Source organism: Leopardus geoffroyi, chromosome B4 (genome assembly GCF_018350155.1).
Source record: "Leopardus geoffroyi isolate Oge1 chromosome B4, O.geoffroyi_Oge1_pat1.0, whole genome shotgun sequence".
NCBI classification, from domain to species: Eukaryota; Metazoa; Chordata; class Mammalia; order Carnivora; family Felidae; genus Leopardus; species Leopardus geoffroyi.
The window spans coordinates 142,305,600-142,325,547 of record NC_059341.1 but is presented as its reverse complement, the minus strand read 5'-3'; the positions used below and the strand labels follow the sequence as shown (position 1 = coordinate 142,325,547).

Sequence of the window (19,948 nt, the reverse complement as noted above, 5' to 3'; positions counted from 1 at the left end):
TGGTCCCTGGGCACCTCTTCTGCCCTCTTGTCCCTTCCCAGCCCCATCCGGGTTCTCTTCCTGAACTACAGGCTGGCTGGCCTGGCCGAAGACAACCCCCACGCTGGACCCCACCTCACCCGCCCGGATGCTTGTTACTGGTTTGATTTTAGCATTGAGAGACCACTCAGTCTGTATTTACTAGAGAATAGCGACCTGGAAAGAACCCCCACCTCTGGCGCATACCCCAGGCAGAGGCTTCCCTCCCTCGGGGGGGGGGGGGGGGGGGGGCGGGGAGGGGAAGGGCCAGAGAGGCCCCAGCTCCGGGGCCTAGTCTGGAGCCAGGCCTCTGCCCTTCCTCGGTGGGGATGCATTTCTGTCCCTGCTGGGGGCCTGGTGGCCCTGGGTTAGAGGAAGCTGGAGCCCGAAGACAGACAGTACAGGGACCCATCTGGGAGGGGACCACTGCTTCCCGCTCAGGCTGAGGTGTGGAGGACAGGTGGGGGCTCCCTGGGCAGCGCCTGTCTCCTGCCCCTGCAGGGCATCTGTGTTTTCAGCCCCCCACTCTGGGATGCCTCCGCCTGCCCGGTTCCCTGGGCTCAGGCCCACAGGTGCCTACCTGGCCAGCTCCTGTGCTCAGATTTGCTCAGGGAAGGCCCATCAATGGAGACCCATAGACCTTAGGGATGAGTGAGTGACCTGCAGGGTCAGGGTGGGTGTCTCAAGACTCTGAGGGAGGGGTAGGAGTTTTCTGGGTGGGGTGTGGGACAGCAGAGCAGGGACAGGGTGACATCAACCCCCTTCACTGTACACACACACGTGAGGATTTGCACACGTGGACATGGTTACACTTCATGGCCGCTCACGGAGATCGATGCTGTTATCACTCCCATTCCACGTGGGGACACTGAGGCACCGTGTGGCTTTGTGAACAACCCACACAACCTAAGCGGAAATCGACAGAGCTGGGGTTTGAACCCAAAAGTCCGGCTCCAGAGTTCTGCCCTTGAGGCCCCTCTGTGCAGCAGTGTTTGGCGCGTGCGACTGTGGTGGAGGGCTGGCCACAGCCTCAGTGGCCCGTGGGTGCTCCCTCCTGAGAGCAGGAGGCTTTGGGGGAAGGATGGACAGGAAGAGTGGAACGGAAGAAGGATGGAAGAGACTGGAGCAGGATTGGGTAGTCGAGAGGGCTGACCTCGAGTTAGGATGGGCCCCAGGCCCGGGTGTCTGAGGAAGGCCAGGGGCCCAGGTTTCATTGTGCAAGAGTTTTGGCTGGAGGAGCCGGATGTTGGGGGGAGAAGTCACTGGGTTGCCTGTGGGCCGGTGTGAGAGGAGGACCCAGCGTCATCAGTGGGTCGCTCGGGACAGGTCTCTGGAGGGGGTTGTGTGCCTGTGTGGGCCCAGGAAGCAGGTGTCCCTTGGAAGAGACCAGCCTCCCTTGGCTTTGCCTGCAGCACACAGACAGGCAGACAGACAGACAGACGCACACACATGCACACACACCCTGCCTGGGGGCCGGGGACTCCAGGGCACGCCGTGCTGGGGGAGGGAACAGGCATGGGGCAGCTGGAGGCTGGCATGCTGTCCCTTCAAGGTGGCAGGTCGGCATGAACTGCAGTCTGTGTGCTGTGGGCCCCAGTGTGGTTTGCACCTGTGCCGACCACGGCCTCCGGTCCAGGCTCGCCCCAGCTTTCTCATGAGACTGCATGGTGCTGACGCCCTGTGGTTTGGCCCCTACATTGGTCTGTGGAGTGGCCTTTGCTCCTTACACAAAGGCTGCCTTTAGGGCCTGTGGCAAAAGGACATCCCTCATCCCTGTGCCCAGAGCCCCGAGCCCCTCAGCCAGGGGCTGGGGGACCCTGTGCCCAAGCGCCTGCAGCCCTTGCCCTCCTTGCCCCTGCCAGTTCCCCTTGGGCCTGCCATAGGTCCCGCCCTGGGTCTTGCCCTCCAGGATGCAGGTAGATGGTGACGGGGGTGGGGGGGCCTGGTCCTTATGGAGCAGGTGCTGAAGACACAGTGCTGGGGGGGGGGGGGGGCAGCCAGTTTGGGAGCCAAAGGGCCAAGCAGGAGTGGCCGAACCTTGGATGGGGGTGGGGGCGCGGCGGGGATTGGCCAGGAGAGATGGTTGACCCAGAAAGCCATATCCTAAGGTAGAGCGGAGCTGCAGGGGGTGAGCTGGGGGGCGGCAATCATTATTATTAGGTACATACCTCTTTTTATTTAGACGGTATGCAAATATATTCTTGTAAAAATTTTTCAAAAATTGGCAAAGGAAGTTACTTTGCTATCCCAATTCCCTCCTTCCTGCCCCCAGGCCTTACTACTGTTTTCAGGTTTCTTTTTTAAGTTTATTTATTTATTTTGAGAGAGAGAGGGAGAGAATCCCAAGCAGGCTCTGTGCTGTCAGTGAGGAGCCCGATATGGGGCTCAGTCCCACGAACCAGGAGATCATGATCTGAGTTGAAACCAAGAGTTGGATGCTTGACCGGCAGAGCCACCCAGGTGCCCCTATTTTCAGTTTGAATGGAGGCTTCTAGAACTCAGCAGTTAACCCCACACCCGTATGCACACCCATGAAGGCACCTGGAGTCCTGTGCCACAGCCATCACTGTCCTGTCTGGGCTCCACGGGATTCAGCACGGACCACCCATGGGCGTCGGCATGGTTGTTTTTGGGGGTCCTCGGGTTGAATGCTGGGTGGTTGCCACATTTTCTTGGTAATCAACCATGCTGAGAAGTATCCTTGAACATGTCTCCCCCGTGGACACACGTGGCTATTTATCCAAGGTGGTAGGAGGCATTAGCACTGCTGAGTGCTACAGTGTAACTGGTCTGCCCAGGGTTTTCATGAATGAATCATTTGGCCCTTACAAACTCCCGGGGGAGTTCACTGCCACTCCATTTTACAGGTGAGGAAATGAGGCAAAGGGAAGTAATTGACCAAAGTCACACAGCTAGTAAGTAGAATTTGTATTCTACTAATTCGTAGTAAGTGGGTATGCTCATTTTTCAGAAAGTAATTTATATTTTAATCAAGGTAATATACGTACCTAGTTTTAAAAAGGCAAAAAAAAAAAAAAAAAGGCAGATGATACCGACAGACTTACAATGAAAGAAAACTGTTCCCTGCCCCTGTTTTCCCCGGCTTCTTTTGAACAGAAAGAGGGATGTGTCAGGCTTGTTATTCTGGGACGACCAAATGGGTGTCTATGCACTGGGGGCCTGGAGGCTGGCATCTGAGGGCCGGGTGTGCTGGGAGCAGGGTGGAGGAAGCAGAGAAGGTTGGGGGTCTCCTGCGCCAGGATAGCAAGGGCCAGATGGGACCCCTTGAGCCGCTCCCCGCCCCCCAGACACGGAGCAGAGGAAACTGGTGCAGTCGGGCCAGGCTTGTGGTGAGACCACTGTTGCTCCTTTGCTTCCTAGAGAATCTTGATGCTGGCCCAGAGCAGACACTGAGCTGGACTACGGGAGCCTCGGTGAGTGGGGGCTGGGCCCCACCTGGGGAAGGCAATGGGGTTAGACGCGCTTTCTACTGACCACGGGGCCGGGTGGGGGGGGGCGGTGACCTTGAGGCCCCGGTCTGGCTGAGCCCAGTGTGCACACATCTGTGCAGACCCAAGTGTCCTGCTCGTGGGGGCCACTGCCAGCACACATACCCCCCCCCCCCCAGCCCCAGTTCTCTGAGATCAAGCTTTCCTTGGGAGGGTGGGCTCTTCAGTGAGACTGGCAGGGGGCTGGGTTCTGAACACTAAGGCTGGGAATTTGGGCTTGGGGGAGGAGTGCCCGTCCAGACATTTTCTGGGCCAACAACAGGCCGGAGTTTGTGCAACTTTTTGGAAGTGCACCTCTGGACCCTAGCCAGGAAGGAGGAAGTCTGATGCCCTTGAGGAAATCCCCGGCAGCCCCGGTGAGCCAGGGGTCCTGGGGCTCTCTGCAAAATAGGAAGCGCCCATTCCAGGAACACTAGCCACAGGAAGCTTTGCTGGCTGTGCCTGGCGCCTCCTCAGCAGTGGCCTGAGCTCCCTGGTCAGGTGGGTCACCCTTTGCTCCGGGACCTGGCCTGGCAGGTCACCTGAGGCTTTGTTTGGCCGGGAAGTGGAGGGGAGCTGCAGCCTCTGGAGTGTGACCCAAGTCCCTCCTACCACCCCAGGTGACCTGGGCTTGGTATGGGTGGGGGGTAAGTTTGCAGCCCTGGGATTTAAGCCTCACTTTGCCCACCACCCAGAGGGGTCCTGGGGCAGGGAAGCCTGGGTCTGGCCCAGCTCTCCTTGGTGACTCACAGTGCTACTGAGCAGGTACGGTGTCCCAGACCTGGCAGGGCCCTGGGGCAGAGGGCAGGGCTGGGCTCCTGCCCTAATGGACTAGTCAAATGGATGTGAACCGGAGAGAGACCGAGGCATTCTTTTTGTGCACTGCGACCCCTCTGCCTCTCGGGTCCCCCCAAGGCTGTGAGTTAGCAGGGCTGAGGGAGGGGCTGGGGTTTGAGTCAAGCTTTTTTACAACAGGGGTGCCCCAGAGCTCCCCCACTTGGTCAGCTAAGTGTTCAAGCCCTGGTCCAGGCCAGTAGAGGGGCCCTGGGCTCCTTGGGTCCACGTGGGGCGATCCATCCGGACTGCTGCCAGGGTGGCCTGGGCTCCGGGCCCGCCCCCACGCCCCACCCCCGCCCGCCCGCCCGCCTGCCCGCAGTCCCTCCCTGGGCCCCGGGAACATTCCATTCATTCCGGGCTCCGGCAGGCCAGGCGGCGGGTGGGAGCCAAGCGGGGCCAGGGGGCTGGGGCCGCAGCGGCGGTGGCTCCGGGACTCCGGGACTCCGGGTGAGCGGGGAGCCAGGTGGGGGAGGGCCAGCCTGGCAACGAGACTGAGGGGCTAGGAAGTCCGCCCTCGCCCTCGCCCTCACCCTGGCCCTGGCCCTCACCCTGGCCCGCGCCCTAGCCGGCGCCACTGAGTGGACTTTGAGCCCAGACTGGGCCCTAAGCGTGGGGGCGGGGGAGGGGCGAGGGGGCGGGTCCTCCAGCCCAGGCCCTTTCCTTCCCCGGGGAGGGAGGGAGGGAGGGACCAGCGGCAGTGACCGTGTCAGCTGGTGCCCAAGCGTTCAGGGCCTCTTGGTGCGCCTGGGCCTGTGTGGTCTCAGAGTCTGGGGCATCTCCCAAACCCTGATCTCCTCTCCCCACAGATGGGCAGCTGAGACCAGAGAGGAGTCTGTGCTGGGGGGGACCCCCTGCCATTCAGTGGGATGACCTCAGGGGCTTGTGACATCCTAACTGACTAAAGTCTCCCCAGTCTAGCTACCGTTATCAGGGGTCACCCTGGCTCTTCTACAGCCCTGCCCTGGACCACCTTCACCTCTCCCTGGTACTACCCAGCCTTCTGCCCCCAGCAACAAGGGGCCGGTTCCTAAGTCCCTGAGTCTCCCCCTGTGGACCCCCTCCAGCTCACCTGTGGGTGTTTTCTCTTCCGGTGGCTGGTGAGGAGGGCATCCGGGGTCGCCAGGGGCCAGGCGAGAACTTCCCTTGCCAGTACTAGGTGAGGGTTCTCAGAGGCAGTGGCTGCCCCAGAGAGGTGGTGTCTTCCCAAGCCTTGCAGTGATTCTGAGGGAGAGACGGTTTTGTCAGTCGGTTGCTTCTTGGTTTTACTTCCTCAAGACGTTTGAGGAAGGCTGCGGTTACTCAGAACAGAGGGTTGCAGGGGGGATGGAGAGCAGCCACAGCCTGGTCAGGGGTTTCCTAGCGGCCCAAGCAGAGAAGGAAGTTAGCTTGATGGAAGAATCACGGGTTCCATGCGAAAAAGCCAACTTATTCCAGTAAGCACAGCTTTGCGCAAAGTCAGCGCTCCAGAGCCACGTCTCCCCTGGCCAAGGAGCAGAGCAGAACCCTTTCTGCCTTCTTGGAAGAGATGGACAGGACACAGGGCAAGTCAGGGTGTTGGAAAAGTCATTGTTTCTCAGAGGAGTACCAGCATATCCGGGTGTGTCGTGTGTAAGAGCAGCCACCTTTGCCTGTGCAGGGGTAGGCGGTACGGGCGTCTGGGAGACGGGGGGCCTGGGCCCCTCATCGCCTTCCGCCATCCGGGTCTGGCTCCACTCAACGCATGTGGCATGGGCAGGACTGCTCTAGATGTCATGCCGGGCACAGGGGCCCTCAGGGAAGCTTCCAGTGGATTCGAGGGCAAGGGCTCCAGGGTCTCCAGGGTGGGGCATATGGGACTCTCCCAACATGGAAGAGGCCTAGAGGCAGAGGGGCTTGAGTTTCCCCCAGATCCCTGTGTCCCTGAGGTGGGAGGGAGAACCATGTGCGTTCTAGGTCCCCTAATCTGGGGACGCTTCTACACGTGGACGGGGGCATAGGCCTGTGTATGTGCAGGAACGTGCTCAGAGACACCTGCGTACCGACTCGGCCTGCCCTGGCCGTGAGGGCAGCACGCACCCCACTGCCGCTTCCGAGTGTCCCCGCCTCGGAGAGCTGGTGGCGTCTGGAAACTCGTCCCAGGGTCTCTGAGTGTGTCTGTCCCCGGGAGGGCATGGGCAGGGTGGGGGGAGTGTGGCTGGCGCCTCTGCTGGTTCTGGAGGGGAGGTGGGTGGGGAGGCCGGGGTGGGCAAATGCGGATAAGCGTGTGCCAGGCTGGCTCATTCGGAAGAGTGTGCGACTCGGTCTGTGTGCGTTTGAGCCTCACGCCGGGTGTAGAGATGACTGAAAAAACAATAAACTTAAAAAAAAAGTGTGTGCCCTCATTGATCGCAGCTGGTTCCAGCTCCTTTTCTCCTTATTTGCTGTCAGGTGCCCGTGTGCAGTACTTGGCAGGGCTCGTGGCCTGGAGCTCTGGGGTCCTCGGGTGGGGGAGGGCCCCAGAGACTTCCTGGAGGGGTTGCTTTGAGAACCTGGAGGTGGAGGTCGGGGCACAGTCGTGCAGGGGCTGCCTCACCCTGCCCGTGGCACACAGTGCTGGTGGCTGGACCCTGCTCGTTAGTTTGCGTTATAGGGGAAACTCTGGAGACGGTCCGGGAGACCGTCTCCTTTGAGAGGAGGCGGGCGGGCGTGCCTGCCCAGACACAGGGAAGGCAGAGAAGCGACCGGGCGCTCTCGGGGTATGCTGCGCAGCCCTGACCCTCTGGCCTGTGTTCCGCTTGTTCGGGCGGGATCTGGAGGGGCCCGTGCAGCGGGGGCTTCCCGTGCGCAGGTGGACCCTCCGGGCCGGGGCTCCCCTGACCCTTGTCTCTTCCCACAGGGTGCCGGGGGCGATGTCTCTGCAGCTCTGGGCCCTGGCCCTCCTGGGCCTCGTGGGCACGAGTGCGGGCCTGCGGCCCCGAAAGCTGGACTTCTTCCGAGGCGAGACGGAGCTGAACCACCTGGTTGTGGACGAGGCCTCGGGCGTGGTGTACGTGGGGGCGGTGAACGCGCTCTACCAGCTGAGTGCCAGACTCCAGCTGGAGCAGCAGGCGGCCACGGGCCCGGCGCTGGACAACAAGAAGTGTACACCCCCCATCGAGGCGAGCCAGTGCCACGAGGCCGTGCTGACCGACAACGTCAACCAGCTGCTGCTGCTCGACCCTCCCGGGAAGCGCCTCATCGAGTGCGGCAGCCTCTTCAAGGGCATCTGCGCCCTGCGTGCTCTGAGCAACATCTCTGTGCGTCTCTTCTACGAGGACGGTAGCGGCGAGAAGTCCTTCGTGGCCAGCAACGACGAGAGCGTGGCCACGGTGGGGCTGGTGAGTGCCACGAGCCCCGGTGGCGAGAGGGTTCTGTTCGTGGGCAAGGGCAACGGGCCCCATGACAACGGCATCATCGTGAGCACCCGCCTGCTGGACCGGACCGAGGGCAGGGAGGCCTTCGAGGCCTACACAGACCACGCCACCTACAAGGCCGGCTACCTGTCCACCAACACGCAGCAGTTCGTGGCCGCCTTCGAGGACGGCCTCTACGTCTTCTTCGTCTTCAACCAGCAGGACAAGCACCCGCCCCGCAACCGCACGCTGCTGGCGCGAATGTGCAAGCAAGACCCCTTCTACTACTCCTACCTGGAGACAGACCTGCGGTGCCTTGACCCCGCCGACCCCCAGGCCCCGGCCTTCGGCACCTGCTTGGCGGCCTCCGTGGGTGTGCCGAGCGCCGGCAGAGTGCTGTACGCGGTCTTCAGCAGGGACGGCCGGAGCGGCGGGGGACCCCGTGCGGGCCTCTGCCTGTTCCCCCTGGACGAGGTGCACGCCAAGATGGAGGCCAGCCGCAACGCCTGCTACACGGGCACCCGGGAGGCGGGCCGTGACACCTTCTACAAGCCCTTCCACGGCGAGATCCAGTGTGGAGGCCACGGGCTGGTATGTGGGGCTTGTCGGTGTGTCCGTGTCCCGCCAGCTCGTGAGGGCGCGCGTGCGAGGCGTTGCTCTGGTCGGGTGCCGCCTTTTTCTTCCACGTGTCTGATCACTCGCTCCGGCCCCTGCCAGGCCCGTGCTGGGTGTCAGGGGCGTGCGGCAGTGACACGTCCCTGCTGGCATGGCACTTGTTCCCGGGGGGGGGCGGGGGGGGAGGGCACGTGTGCTGGGAGCCCTCGCAGGGAGAGGCCTCCAGCGCGAGGGGGTCTGTGCCCAGCGCTGACGCTGTGGTCCACAGGGCGCCAGTGAGAGCTTCCCGTGTGGCTCTGAGCACCTGCCTTACCCGCTGGGCAGCAGAGACGGACTCACAGCCACAGCCGTGCTGCAGCGTGGAGGCCTGAACCTGACAGCCGTGATGGTGACCGCGGAGAATGGCCACACTGTTGCCTTCCTGGGCACCTCGGATGGCCGGGTCCTCAAGGTGGGGCCTGGGGCTGGGGTAGGGCGGCTTCTGGCGGGGGCCGTCTGCACACGGCCCCCCATCTTCATGCACCTGCCCTCGTGCCCACAGGTGTACCTTGCCCCGGACGGCAGCTCCGCGGAGTACGGTTCCATCCTCGTGGAGATCAATAAGAGGATCCAGCGGGACCTGGTGCTGTCTGCAGACCTGGCCAGTCTTTACGCTCTGACCCAGGACAAGGTGGGCCTGTGGAGCCCCTAGGGAAGGGGCCTTGCTGGTCCGGGCCCTTGGGACAGGCGGTGTGGAGGGAGGTGCGGAGGGGGGCGGGAAGGGCTCCTGGCAGCATCCTGATCCCGTGTCTCTCCGGTGCCTTCCCTGTCTGCGGCCCTGCCCTGGCCCCATTCTGATGGAAGGGACAAGTCGGTGCTCTGAGTGGGCCTCCTCCAAGGGGGGGCAGGGTGGCAAGGGACCCCGTGCAGCCCTGTGAGCTTGGGCGGCGGGGGACACGGGCCGGGCCCGCAGTATAGGAAGAGCCCTTCGGGAGCACCGAGGTTGGCCAGGCGCCTCTCTCGGGGTGCGGAGTTAAAGGGCCCGAACTGGCATAGGGAGGCTCCATAGTTTGGATCCCCCTGGTTTCCTGGACTCCGCATCACCTGGGCCAGCTGTAGCCACTGGACAGGGTCATTCAGAGTCTGGAGGGCAGCTGTTCCTGGACGCTTGTCGGTGAGCCTTGAGTTAGTATCAGGCTTTTAGGCTCAGAGATAAGGGTGGGATCAAGCCTGTGGTCCCAGGAAAGCCCAGGGCCCAAGAGACAGGTGCTGTGACTGCAGTAGTCCCCCTCACTGCCCTGCTGGCCCAGGTGTTCCGGCTTCCCGTGCAGGAGTGTCTGAGCTACACGACCTGCACGCAGTGCCACAGCTCCCAGGACCCCTACTGCGGCTGGTGTGTCGTCGAGGGCCGGTGAGTGCCCGGGAGACCAGGAGTCTCAGCCCTGCGCCGGGGGCATGGGGTGTGGCCGGCTGGTGCCAGGACTGAGCCCCCCCCGCCCGTCCCTGTAGATGCACCAGGAGGGCCGAGTGCCCACGGGCTGAGGAGCACGGCCACTGGCTGTGGAGCCGTGACGAGTCCTGCGTAGCCATCACTGGGGCTCAGCCACAGAACATGAGCCGCCGGGCCCAGGGCGAGGTGCGTGGTCGGGGCGGGATAGGGGGTCGGTGTTGGGGCAGAGGTGGGGCTTCCACTGGCCTGGGGCTCTTGGGGACAACATGAAGAGCCAGCCTGGTATTATCGTACTCCCGCCCGAGGACAGGGCCGTGGTGCCCCAAGGCTGGCCGGGCGGAGGGGTCCTGGCGTGAGCCCATGTCCTTTCCCCAGGTGCAGCTGTCTGTCAGCCCCCTCCCGGCCCTGAGGGAGGACGACGAACTGCTGTGTCTCTTTGGTGACTCACCACCACACCCGGCCCGTGTGGAAGGCGACGCCATCATATGCAACTCCCCGAGTAGCATTCCTGGCACGCCGCCTGGCCAAGGTGAGGCCCCCGTCCGGTGACTAGAGTGGGCACTTCACTCTCCCTTCTGCGTGCCGTGGGGTCACGGGGGCCTGCAGTCCCAGGGGTGCAGGATGGAGAGGGAGGCTTGCAGTTCTGACTCTGGGCTTCCTGAGCCGTGTGCGCGGGGACCACGCACTGTCGGCCCCCACTCCCCGCTGCAGGGCTCTGAGTGTGGGCCAGCGGAGGATGGCTTGCTAGTGAAGGCGGGGGCCACACAGGGACATGTCAGGGACCCAGACGTCGGCCAGGAACCATGGCCCTCGGTGCCTGTTGGGACAGAGAGAGGGTTCAGCAGCACAGGCCCCTGGGGAGCAACTTGGACCCAGCCCCGGGAGCTGGCCCAGGAGCCGAGATCCGATAACGCTGGCAGGCCTGGCTGAGCCCAAACGACGTCAGTGGGGCAGCCCCTGCAAGGCCCCCCCCCAGCTCACAGGCTGGGATCTCCTCCCTCGACCTCTGCTTCTGGCTGGGCCGCCGCGCCCCCACCGTGCCAGCCGGGCCCAGAGCTCTGAGGCCCCTGCCTGATGCCGTCCTCGGGTGCCATCCACAGACCACGTGGCCGTAAACATCCAACTGCTCTTCAGACGCGGCAGCATCTTCCTCACCTCTCACCTGTATCCCTTCTATGACTGCCGGGAGGCCATGAGCCTGGCCGAAAACCTGCCGTGAGTGTCTGTCTCACTGGCCCCGTGTGCCTGCCCCGCCTCTGCTGGGGGCCCCGCGTCCCTCACCACCCTCTCCCCCCAGGTGTATCTCCTGCTCAAGCAACCGCTGGACCTGCCAGTGGGATCTGCGCTACCACGAGTGTCGGGAGGCCTCCCCCAACCCCGAGGCTGGCATCGTCCCCGCCCACATGGTGAGGCGCTGTGAGCACCTCGCGGGAGCTGGGTGGCCCAGCCACAGCCAGGCAGCACCTGACCAGCCCTGTTCTCTCCAGGAGGACAGCTGCCCCCAGTTCCTGAACCCCAGCCCGCTGGTCATCCCCATGAACCACGAGACGGATGTGACCTTCCAGGGCAAGAACCTGGACACAGTGAAGGTGGAGGGGGGCTGGTGGGGTGCTGGCCTGGGGGCCCTTCGGGGGCCGTGGGGGCTGGTAGAGTGTCTGCGGGGCTTCTTCAGAGCCCTTTTCCTGCAAAACCAAAGTCAAAGTGCCTGGTCTGCATTCGAGCTTCCCCTGGCTCAGGACCCGGCCAGTGAGGGAGGCGCTCTACATATATTTGGGGACAGAAGAAGGCGGAGAGGTCCAGTAGGATGGGGGTACATTCCTGTGGGCCTTGGAAACATAGGCAGGAGCAGGAGACAGCGAGGTTTGAGTTTCAGGTGCCGAGTGGCTGGGCAGCTGGGGTGTCACTTGGTGAGAAGGGAGCAGGGCCGGGGTTGGGAGCAGCCGAGGGGCTCAGTGAGGCAGGGAGCGCCCGACTGCTGGTTGTGGGGCACAGAGAGGGCACCAGCACTGTGAACACTGGGCTCAGGGAGGGGCGGGCAGGGCGGGGGGGCCCGTCTGGGGTTCCTGACCAGACTGCCTTGCAGGGTTCCTCTCTGTACGTGGGTAGTGACCTGCTCAAGTTTGAGGAGCCGGTGAGCACACAGGAACCAGGAACCTTCTTCTTTCGGACACCAAAGGTGCGGCTCCCCAGGCGGGCCCGGCTGCTGGATTCCGAGGAAGGGCCCTGGGGGTGGGGGGTGCACGGGGTGGCCAGCCATTCGTGTGTGGCCTTAGAGTGTCTCTGTCCCTGCCGACGCCGTGCAATCAGAGTGACCCTTTGTATCTCTGAGGCTCCAGCTTCCCGCTGCCTCTCGGCCGTGAGGGGACCACACGGGCCCTCGTGGTCACCCTTGGGTTTGGGTGGGCTCAGGGAGTGCAGCCTGTCCCTGCGTGTTCCCCCAGCTGTCCCACGACGCCAATGAGACGCTGCCCTTGCACCTGTACGTCAAGTCCTACGGCAAGAACGTGGATAGCAAACTCCAGGGTAGGGAGCGGGCAGCTGGGGCTAGAGGGGCTAGGGGGGGCAGGGCAGCCCCCTGACCACCGGCTGCTGTCCCCACAGTCACTCTCTACAACTGTTCCTTTGGCCGGAGCGACTGCAGCCTGTGCCTGGCCGCCGACCCCGTGTACAAGTGTGTGTGGTGTGGCGGGCAGAGCAGGTGCGTGTACGAGGCTCTGTGCAGCAACGCCACCTCCGAGTGCCCGCCGCCCGTCATCACCAGGGTGAGCCCTTGTGCCTGCGGGGGGGGGGGGGGGGGGGAGGGGGGAGGGGGGGGGAGGGGGGAGCTCCAGCCTGGCCCCGGCCCCCGCGCACGCCAGCCTGGCCCCGCTGCCGGGTCAAGCCGGGCTCTGCCGATTCCAGATCCATCCTGAAACGGGCCCGCTGGGCGGGGGCATTCGCATCACTATCCTTGGGTCCAATTTGGGGGTCAGAGCGGATGACGTCAAGAGGATCACCGTGGCCGAGCAGAACTGCGTCTTTCAGCCAGAGCGCTACTCTGTGTCCACCCGGTGAGTGGACGACCTGAAGCCTGTGCTGCCCTGGCCTGGGGGGCCAGGCGACCAGGTGGATGAGGAGGAGGACGGGACTTGCACGGCCACGGACGTGTGGGGAGGGGCTCGAGAGTGTCCCACCTCGTCTGTTACTCTCCCAGGATCGTGTGCACTATCGACGCTGCAAAGACGCCCATCACGGCCGGTGTCGTCGTGGATGTCAATGGGAAGCTTGGTCATTCGCCGCCCCACGTCCTGTTCACCTACCAGGTAACGCCTGGCCCCGGGACCTGCGTGGGTCTTGCAGTCTGGGACAGACGTGCGTGGGATGTGGCTGTTGCTGCTGACCTCTGGACCGTCGGGGGCTGCGTGCTGACACGGGGTGGGGCAGAGCTCTGACAACAGTTGACGCACAGTCAGGTCTCCACCGCCCCAACGCTGACCCGAATGCACCTGTCACTCTTGTAGCAGCCCCAGCCCCTCAGTGTGGAACCAAAGCAGGGGCCACAGGCAGGCGGCACCACGCTGACCATCAATGGCACCCACCTGGACACAGGCTCTGAGGAAGACGTGCGGGTGACCCTCAATGACGTCCCTTGTAAAGTGTGGGTGTCACCTGCAGGCTGGTGAATCTGTGGTCTGCCCTGGTCCTGGGGGTGGGGTTGGGGCTCTCTGGCTGTGACCTGGCGTCTGCCCTGGAGAGGGCCATGGAGCCAGCCTGACCCGCTGCCCCACTGGCCTGGGGCTGGGGTTGGTCCTGGAGCCGAGTTCACTGATTAGCAATTTCCACCCCCAGGACACAGTTTGGGGCCCAGCTGCAGTGCGTCACTGGCCCGCAGGCAGCTCTGGGGGAGCTGCCCCTAGAGATTTACTACGGGGGCTCCCGTGTGCCCAGCCCTGGTGTTGTCTTCACCTACCGCGAGAATCCAGTGCTACGGGCCTTTGAACCGCTGCGAAGCTTCGTCAGGTGTGGCCTCCCTCCCTCCTCCCTGAGGGGTCATGGTGCCCCCCGCTTCCACCGCCAGCCACGGGACCCCCCCCCAACACACACACCACACCCCACCCCACCCCTTTCAGCTACTTCCCAGGCTTTCTCCGCCACTTAGGCTTCGGAGGATGTCTTAGGGCTGGTCTGGGTGCCCCCAGATCAGCTTCCTCCTGGAAACCCAGAGGGGCAGTCCCCACGGCCCCCCACCCCGCCCCGCTCCTGACAGGCAGCGGCAGTGCCCATGGTCATGTGCTCTGAGCTCAACCTCGCAGCAAACACTCGTTCACACAGACCTGTACCCGTAACCGACTGCACACTGGGTCCAGGGACTCTGGGCCCTGCCCTCCCCCCAGAGGGGAGGGGGAGCTGCTGGGGGCACAGCTTTGCAGGGCACCCCCTCCAGAGCTGGCTCGCCGAGCTGTGCCCACTCAGGCACTGCCCACCTCCCGTCCCCAGCGGTGGCCGTAGCATCAACGTCACGGGGCAAGGCTTCAGCCTGATTCAGAGATTCGCCATGGTGGTCATCGCTGAGCCCTTGCAGTCCTGGCGGCGGAGGCGGGAGGCCGGACCTCTGCAGCCCACGACGGTCAGTCCCGGTACTGGCTGGGGACTCGGCTCCGACGAGGGCCCCCGGGAAGTGCAGGGTAGGGATGGGGCCTGCGCCACGTGGCCTGACGGCCCGGCCTCGGCCTGCAGGTTGTGGGCACGGAGTACATGTTCCACAACGACTCCAAAGTGGTCTTCCTGTCGCCGGCGGTCCCCGAGGAGCCCGAGGCCTACAATCTCACGGCGCTCATCCAGATGGACGGGCACCGCGCCTTGCTCAGGACCGAGGCCGGTGCCTTTGAGTACGTGGCCGACCCCACCTTTGAGAACTTCACGGGGGGCGTCAAGAAGCAGGTCAACAAGCTCATCCATGCCCGGGTGAGGACTGGCCACAGCCCGGGGTCGGCGGGGGAGGCGGCCCCAACTCCACGGCCCTGACGCCCTCCCGTGACTGTGACCTCCGCCCCCCACCAACCCCCAGGGCACTAATCTGAACAAGGCGATGACGCTTCACGAGGCCGAGGCCTTCGTGGGCGCTGAGCGCTGCGTCATGAAGACGCTGACCGAGACGGACCTGTACTGCGAGCCCCCCGAGGTGCAGCCCCCGCCCAAGCGGCGGCAGAAGCGAGACACGACACACAACCTGCCTGAGTTCATCGTGCGTGCGGGTTGGCCGGGTGCCGGGCTGGGCGAGGGGTGGGGACGGAGGGAGGGCAGGAGGGCAGGTTGGGCAGCCGCGGGTCCTTGCGAAGCCACACCTGTCCACAATACAGGTGAAGTTTGGCTCCCGAGAGTGGGTGTTGGGCCGTGTGGAGTATGACACGAGGGTGAGTGATGTGCCACTCAACCTCATCCTGCCGCTGGTCATCGTGCCCATGGTGGCCGTCATCGTCGTGTCCGTCTACTGCTACTGGTGAGCCCCGCCCACTCCTGCCTCTGCCCCTCTGGCCACACACCCGACACAACACACAGGCTCAGGGCCACCAGGTCCCAGGAACCTCCCTGTGCCCCCAGGAGGAAGAGCCAACAGGCAGAGCGCGAGTACGAGAAGATCAAGTCCCAGCTGGAGGGCCTGGAGGAGAGCGTGCGGGACCGTTGTAAGAAGGAGTTCACAGGTAGGGCTGCCTGCTAGGGGCGGCGGGATCCTCGGGCTGCCCTGGGAGCCCGCTGCCGAGACCTCTTGGGGGCTGGAAGGCCGGGGAGGATGGCCTCGGAAGAGGCTGCATCCGGAGAGGCAGAGGTGGCCGGGACGCCTCACCGTGCCCCCCGCCCCCAGACCTGATGATCGAGATGGAGGACCAGACCAACGACGTGCATGAGGCGGGCATCCCCGTGCTGGACTACAAGACCTACACCGACCGCGTCTTCTTCCTGCCCTCCAAGGACGGCGACAAGGACGTGATGATCACGGGCAGGCTGGACATCCCGGAGTCACGGCGCCCAGTGGTGGAGCAGGCCCTCTACCAGTTCTCCAACCTGCTAAACAGCAAGTCCTTCCTGGTCACTGTGAGTGGGGCCAGGGCTGCAGGGCAGGGTCGGTGGGGAGGAGAGGGGGACGGCCGGAGCCTCGGCTGCTGGCGGGTGCCGGGGCCAAAGTGCTCAGGCGGTCTCTGGCCGGCGGCCCTCGCAGTTCATCCACACCCTGGAGAGCCAGCGGGAGTTCTCAGCCCGCGCCAAGGTCTATTTCGCGTCCCTGCTGACGGTGGCGCTGCACGGGAAGCTGGAGTACTACACGGACATCATGCGCACACTGTTCCTGGAGCTCATGGAGCAGTACGTGGTGGCCAAGAACCCCAAGCTGATGCTGCGCAGGTGTGTGGGGGGGAGAGGCGGGAGGTGGGCCAGTACCTGGTGGCCAAGAACCCCAAGCCGATGCTGCGCGGGTGTGGGGGGGGGGGGGGGGCGCCAGGTGGGAGGTGGAGGTGGAGGGTTGTGGGGTGGCACCGGCTGAGTCCAGTATCCAGTTTGCCAGCAGATGTAGCCAGTGCAGGTAGGGAGAGCGGAGGGACGGCAGGGGTGGCGCCCCTGGCTTTCTGTCAGGGACCCAGGGCCTGGATAGGGGTGTGTGGGTGCCTGGAGGAGCCGGCTGGGCCCTGGGGCAGTAAGGGAACCCTCAGGAAACATCTCTTTGTACCTTCAGGTCCGAGACGGTGGTGGAAAGGATGCTGTCCAATTGGATGTCTATCTGCCTATACCAGTACCTCAAGGTGGGTTTAAGCGGCCTGGCCAGGGTCGGGGCAGGAGTGAGGGGGTGCTCTCCCCGACCTCCCCCCAAACATCCACCTGCCCGGGGGGCATCTCCAGTCTCACCCGTGGCTGAGCTGCCCTTTGCTCTCCAGGACAGTGCCGGCGAGCCCCTGTATAAGCTTTTCAAGGCCATCAAGCATCAGGTGGAGAAGGGGCCAGTGGACGCTGTGCAGAAGAAGGCCAAATACACCCTCAACGATACGGGGCTGCTGGGGGATGATGTGGAGTATGCGCCCCTGGTGAGCACTGCGGCTGGGGGGGCCTGGGCCGCCTCAGGAGCAGACGCTGGATGCCATTCACAGACTCGCACGGGCCCACCTGAGTTCGGGGGGGGGGGGGGGTTGTGCACCCTCCGTGGGTGTTGGGCCCCAAAGGTGTCCCTGCAGAGAGGCTCCGAGTATCCCGAGTCAGCTGCCTCCCGGGCACCTGGGTCCCCTGCAGCCCTGTGTGGGGCGTCCAGGTGTGCCTGGTGGTGAGCCTTTGTGCACACGAGAGGTGGCTCGTGGCTAGTGATGCTCTCTGTTCTGCTGAGCCAGGGCTTGTGAGGAAAGGCCAGGTCAGGCCGCTCTAGGGGCACCTGAGGGTGTGACCACGGGGGTGCCCGAGGCTGCTCCCACACCGGTGGGCAAGAGAGAGGCCCCCCACACTGGCTCTTCACCCCACGTCCCCCGGCAGACGGTGAGCGTGATCGTTCAGGACGAAGGCGCCGATGCTGTCCCGGTAAAGGTCCTCAACTGTGACACCATCTCCCAGGTCAAGGAGAAGATCATCGATCAGGTGTACCGTACGCAGCCTTGCTCTCGCTGGCCTAAGGCTGACAGCGTGGTCCTCGGTGAGCAAGGTCCTCGTGTACCCAGCTCTGTGCCCTGGGGCGGGGTCCTGCCCTGGGGACCCTGGGTGGGCAGGTGGGGTGGAGGGACAGCAAGAGGGAGCCGGGTGGGGTGTGGCTGGGTTCCAGGAGCTGGGCTGTGTCCTCCCAGAGTGGCGTCCTGGGTCCACAGCCCAGATCCTGTCAGACCTGGACCTGACCTCTCAGCGGGAGGGCCGGTGGAAGCGTGTCAACACCCTGATGCACTACAACGTGAGTGCTGGCGGCTGGGCAGGGGGAGGGCCGCATCCCCAGCCTCGGTGGGGAGCCGGGGGCCCGCTCTCATGACTGCATGCCCCAGGTCCGGGATGGAGCCACTCTCATCCTGTCCACGGTGGGAGTCTCCCAACAGCCTGAGGACAGCCAGCCGGATCTACCCGGAGAGCGTGAGTCCCTTCCTTTTGCCTGTGCTCTCGTGGGCTCTGGAGGTCAACGTGGACCGGTCTGCCCCCCCACCCCCCCACCCCGTGCTGCCCTGGAGGGGCGGGGGGCTACTGAGCTCCAGTCTTGGCCTTCAGTGCCACCTCCCCACAGGCCATGCCCTCCTGGAGGAGGAGAACCGTGTGTGGCACCTGGTGCGGCCAGCGGAGGAGGTGGACGAGGGCAAGTCCAAGCGGGGCAGCGTGAAGGAGAAGGAACGCACCAAGGCCATCACAGAGATATACTTGACGCGCCTGCTCTCTGTCAAGGTGGGCGCTGTGGGAGGAGGGGAGGGGGGGGCGGGGCGGGGCGTGTGTGTGGGCGGGGCAACACGTGGACGGTCACAGCGGGGGCGGGGCCTGTGGGCGGAGCAACGTGGGGGGGCGGTCACACGGTCCAGCGCCCACTCCCTGCTGAGTGCCCCCCCCAACACTGCCCCAACCCCGCAGGGCACGCTGCAGCAGTTTGTGGACAACTTCTTCCAGAGCGTTCTGGCACCTGGGCATGCGGTGCCGCCCGCTGTTAAGTATTTCTTCGACTTTCTGGACGAGCAGGCCGAGAAACATGACATTAAGGATGAGGACACCATCCACATCTGGAAGACCAACAGGTGGGGGCTTCTCCATCCTGCCGCTGCCTGCCCTGCTCCAGGGTCTCGGCAGCCCCTCACTCCCTGTTGCTCTGCCTCAGTTTACCACTGCGGTTCTGGGTGAACATTCTCAAGAACCCCCATTTCATCTTTGACGTGCATGTTCATGAGGTGGTGGACGCTTCCCTGTCAGTCATCGCTCAGACCTTCATGGACGCCTGCACACGCACAGAGCACAAGCTGAGCCGCGTGAGTGGACCCTGAGGGCAGTTTTGGGGGTGGGGAGATTTAGGTCGTGGCCCTGGAGTTCTGCAGGGTCCGGGTCGAGTAGTGGGGGGTGGGGGGTGGCCCGGGGAAGCCATGGTGTGATGCGGGTGAGGAGGTCCGTTTGGGATGTGCCGGGAAGTTTGGGGTGTTGGTTTGTGCATTTGGGGCCCGAACTCATGAGGAAGGCAAGTGCACGGTAACTGGGGCTGTGGGAGGTAGAGGGCCTGGGTCACGGCCTGTGGGCTCTGGAGGTCAACGTGGACCAGTCTGCGCCCCCGTGCTGCCCTGGAGGGGCGGGGGGGGCTGCTGGGGCAGAGCCTGGGCCCTCCCTGCCTTCCCCTCACGTGGGTACCCAAAGCACTGGACGCTCCTCCCCTGTTGGGCCTTTGTCCCCCACACACCACACCTCCGGTTCTCTGTTCCGTGGGTGTCCTGGGTGGGGGCGAGCTCGGCTCTGTCACGACTCAGGCATCTCTTGGCTCCGACCCCCCACAGGACTCTCCCAGCAACAAGCTCCTCTACGCCAAGGAGATCTCCACCTACAAGAAAATGGTGGAGGAGTGAGTGCTCCCGTCCCCCCCCAGCTAGACCCTGGGCACCCACCCTGACCCCACCCAGTGGGGCCCCTGGGGGTGGTTCCGGCCTGTGACTGGGACCCGCTGCCCCACCCCTTCCCTGACCAGACGCCCGCCCTCCTGCAGTTATTACAAGGGCATCAGGCAGATGGTGCAGGTCAGCGACCAGGACATGAACACACACTTGGCGGAGATTTCTCGGGTAAGAGAAGATGATGCAGGGCGTGTGTGCGCCAACTGACCGTATCCAGGCCGAGCACCCCACCCCTCCCCCAAAGCCCCCTGCTGAGTGGCGCTGGAGCCGGCACTTGCAGGAGGGAGAAGCAGGGTGGGGCCGGGTGCGCCCCGAGGAAAGGGGTTTGCGAGCCGTGCCGACCTGGCCTGACTGCTGTGTGTCTCTGGGTGAGAGCGTATGTCTGTCCGTGGCCATCCCACGTACCTGCAACCCTCCTACATGTGTGTGTGCTTGGGGTGCTACACGTCAGCCCTTTCCTCCCCCGGGGACAGCCTCCTACCTGCGGGGTCACACAGCCCCTCTCCGACACCACCCCCCCCAACCCCCCAGGCACACACAGACTCGCTGAACACCCTCGTGGCCCTGCACCAGCTCTACCAGTACACGCAGAAGTACTATGACGAGGTGAGGGGTGTCCTCCCAGGGGTGGGGGCCGGCACCCAG

The 19,948-nt window shown here is 64.2% G+C and overlaps 1 protein-coding gene across 9 annotated transcripts in view; it reads left to right on the top strand.

Annotated features, from left to right (window-relative positions):
• PLXNB2 (plexin B2) overlaps nucleotides 1-19,948 on the top strand; it is a 28,671-nt gene that overhangs the window by 7,830 nt on the left and 893 nt on the right. For 2 of the 9 annotated variants that reach the window (XM_045465738.1, XM_045465737.1), the window contains exons 1-35: nucleotides 3,935-4,007; nucleotides 7,198-8,284; nucleotides 8,577-8,759; nucleotides 8,850-8,978; nucleotides 9,598-9,698; nucleotides 9,797-9,923; nucleotides 10,113-10,266; nucleotides 10,838-10,952; nucleotides 11,035-11,143; nucleotides 11,225-11,326; nucleotides 11,821-11,913; nucleotides 12,179-12,260; nucleotides 12,339-12,499; nucleotides 12,639-12,787; nucleotides 12,931-13,039; nucleotides 13,238-13,374; nucleotides 13,566-13,736; nucleotides 14,214-14,343; nucleotides 14,454-14,681; nucleotides 14,785-14,961; nucleotides 15,077-15,216; nucleotides 15,318-15,418; nucleotides 15,580-15,809; nucleotides 15,934-16,115; nucleotides 16,444-16,510; nucleotides 16,643-16,789; nucleotides 17,226-17,382; nucleotides 17,531-17,631; nucleotides 17,720-17,804; nucleotides 17,953-18,107; nucleotides 18,288-18,448; nucleotides 18,529-18,676; nucleotides 19,190-19,254; nucleotides 19,396-19,471; nucleotides 19,835-19,909. In XM_045465738.1, the coding sequence (XP_045321694.1) occupies nucleotides 7,211-8,284; nucleotides 8,577-8,759; nucleotides 8,850-8,978; nucleotides 9,598-9,698; nucleotides 9,797-9,923; nucleotides 10,113-10,266; nucleotides 10,838-10,952; nucleotides 11,035-11,143; nucleotides 11,225-11,326; nucleotides 11,821-11,913; nucleotides 12,179-12,260; nucleotides 12,339-12,499; nucleotides 12,639-12,787; nucleotides 12,931-13,039; nucleotides 13,238-13,374; nucleotides 13,566-13,736; nucleotides 14,214-14,343; nucleotides 14,454-14,681; nucleotides 14,785-14,961; nucleotides 15,077-15,216; nucleotides 15,318-15,418; nucleotides 15,580-15,809; nucleotides 15,934-16,115; nucleotides 16,444-16,510; nucleotides 16,643-16,789; nucleotides 17,226-17,382; nucleotides 17,531-17,631; nucleotides 17,720-17,804; nucleotides 17,953-18,107; nucleotides 18,288-18,448; nucleotides 18,529-18,676; nucleotides 19,190-19,254; nucleotides 19,396-19,471; nucleotides 19,835-19,909 (5,421 nt within the window). In that variant the 5' untranslated portion in view covers nucleotides 3,935-4,007; nucleotides 7,198-7,210. Of the gene's footprint in view, nucleotides 1-3,399; nucleotides 3,453-3,918; nucleotides 4,008-4,683; nucleotides 4,791-7,197; nucleotides 8,285-8,576; nucleotides 8,760-8,849; nucleotides 8,979-9,597; nucleotides 9,699-9,796; nucleotides 9,924-10,112; nucleotides 10,267-10,837; nucleotides 10,953-11,034; nucleotides 11,327-11,820; nucleotides 11,914-12,178; nucleotides 12,261-12,338; nucleotides 12,500-12,638; nucleotides 12,788-12,930; nucleotides 13,040-13,237; nucleotides 13,375-13,565; nucleotides 13,737-14,213; nucleotides 14,344-14,453; nucleotides 14,682-14,784; nucleotides 14,962-15,076; nucleotides 15,217-15,317; nucleotides 15,419-15,579; nucleotides 15,810-15,933; nucleotides 16,116-16,443; nucleotides 16,511-16,642; nucleotides 16,790-17,225; nucleotides 17,383-17,530; nucleotides 17,632-17,719; nucleotides 17,805-17,952; nucleotides 18,108-18,287; nucleotides 18,449-18,528; nucleotides 18,677-19,189; nucleotides 19,255-19,395; nucleotides 19,472-19,834; nucleotides 19,910-19,948 lie in introns of those variants that run through there. The other 7 variants (XM_045465739.1, XM_045465740.1, XM_045465743.1 and 4 more) reach the window with 6 other exon arrangements.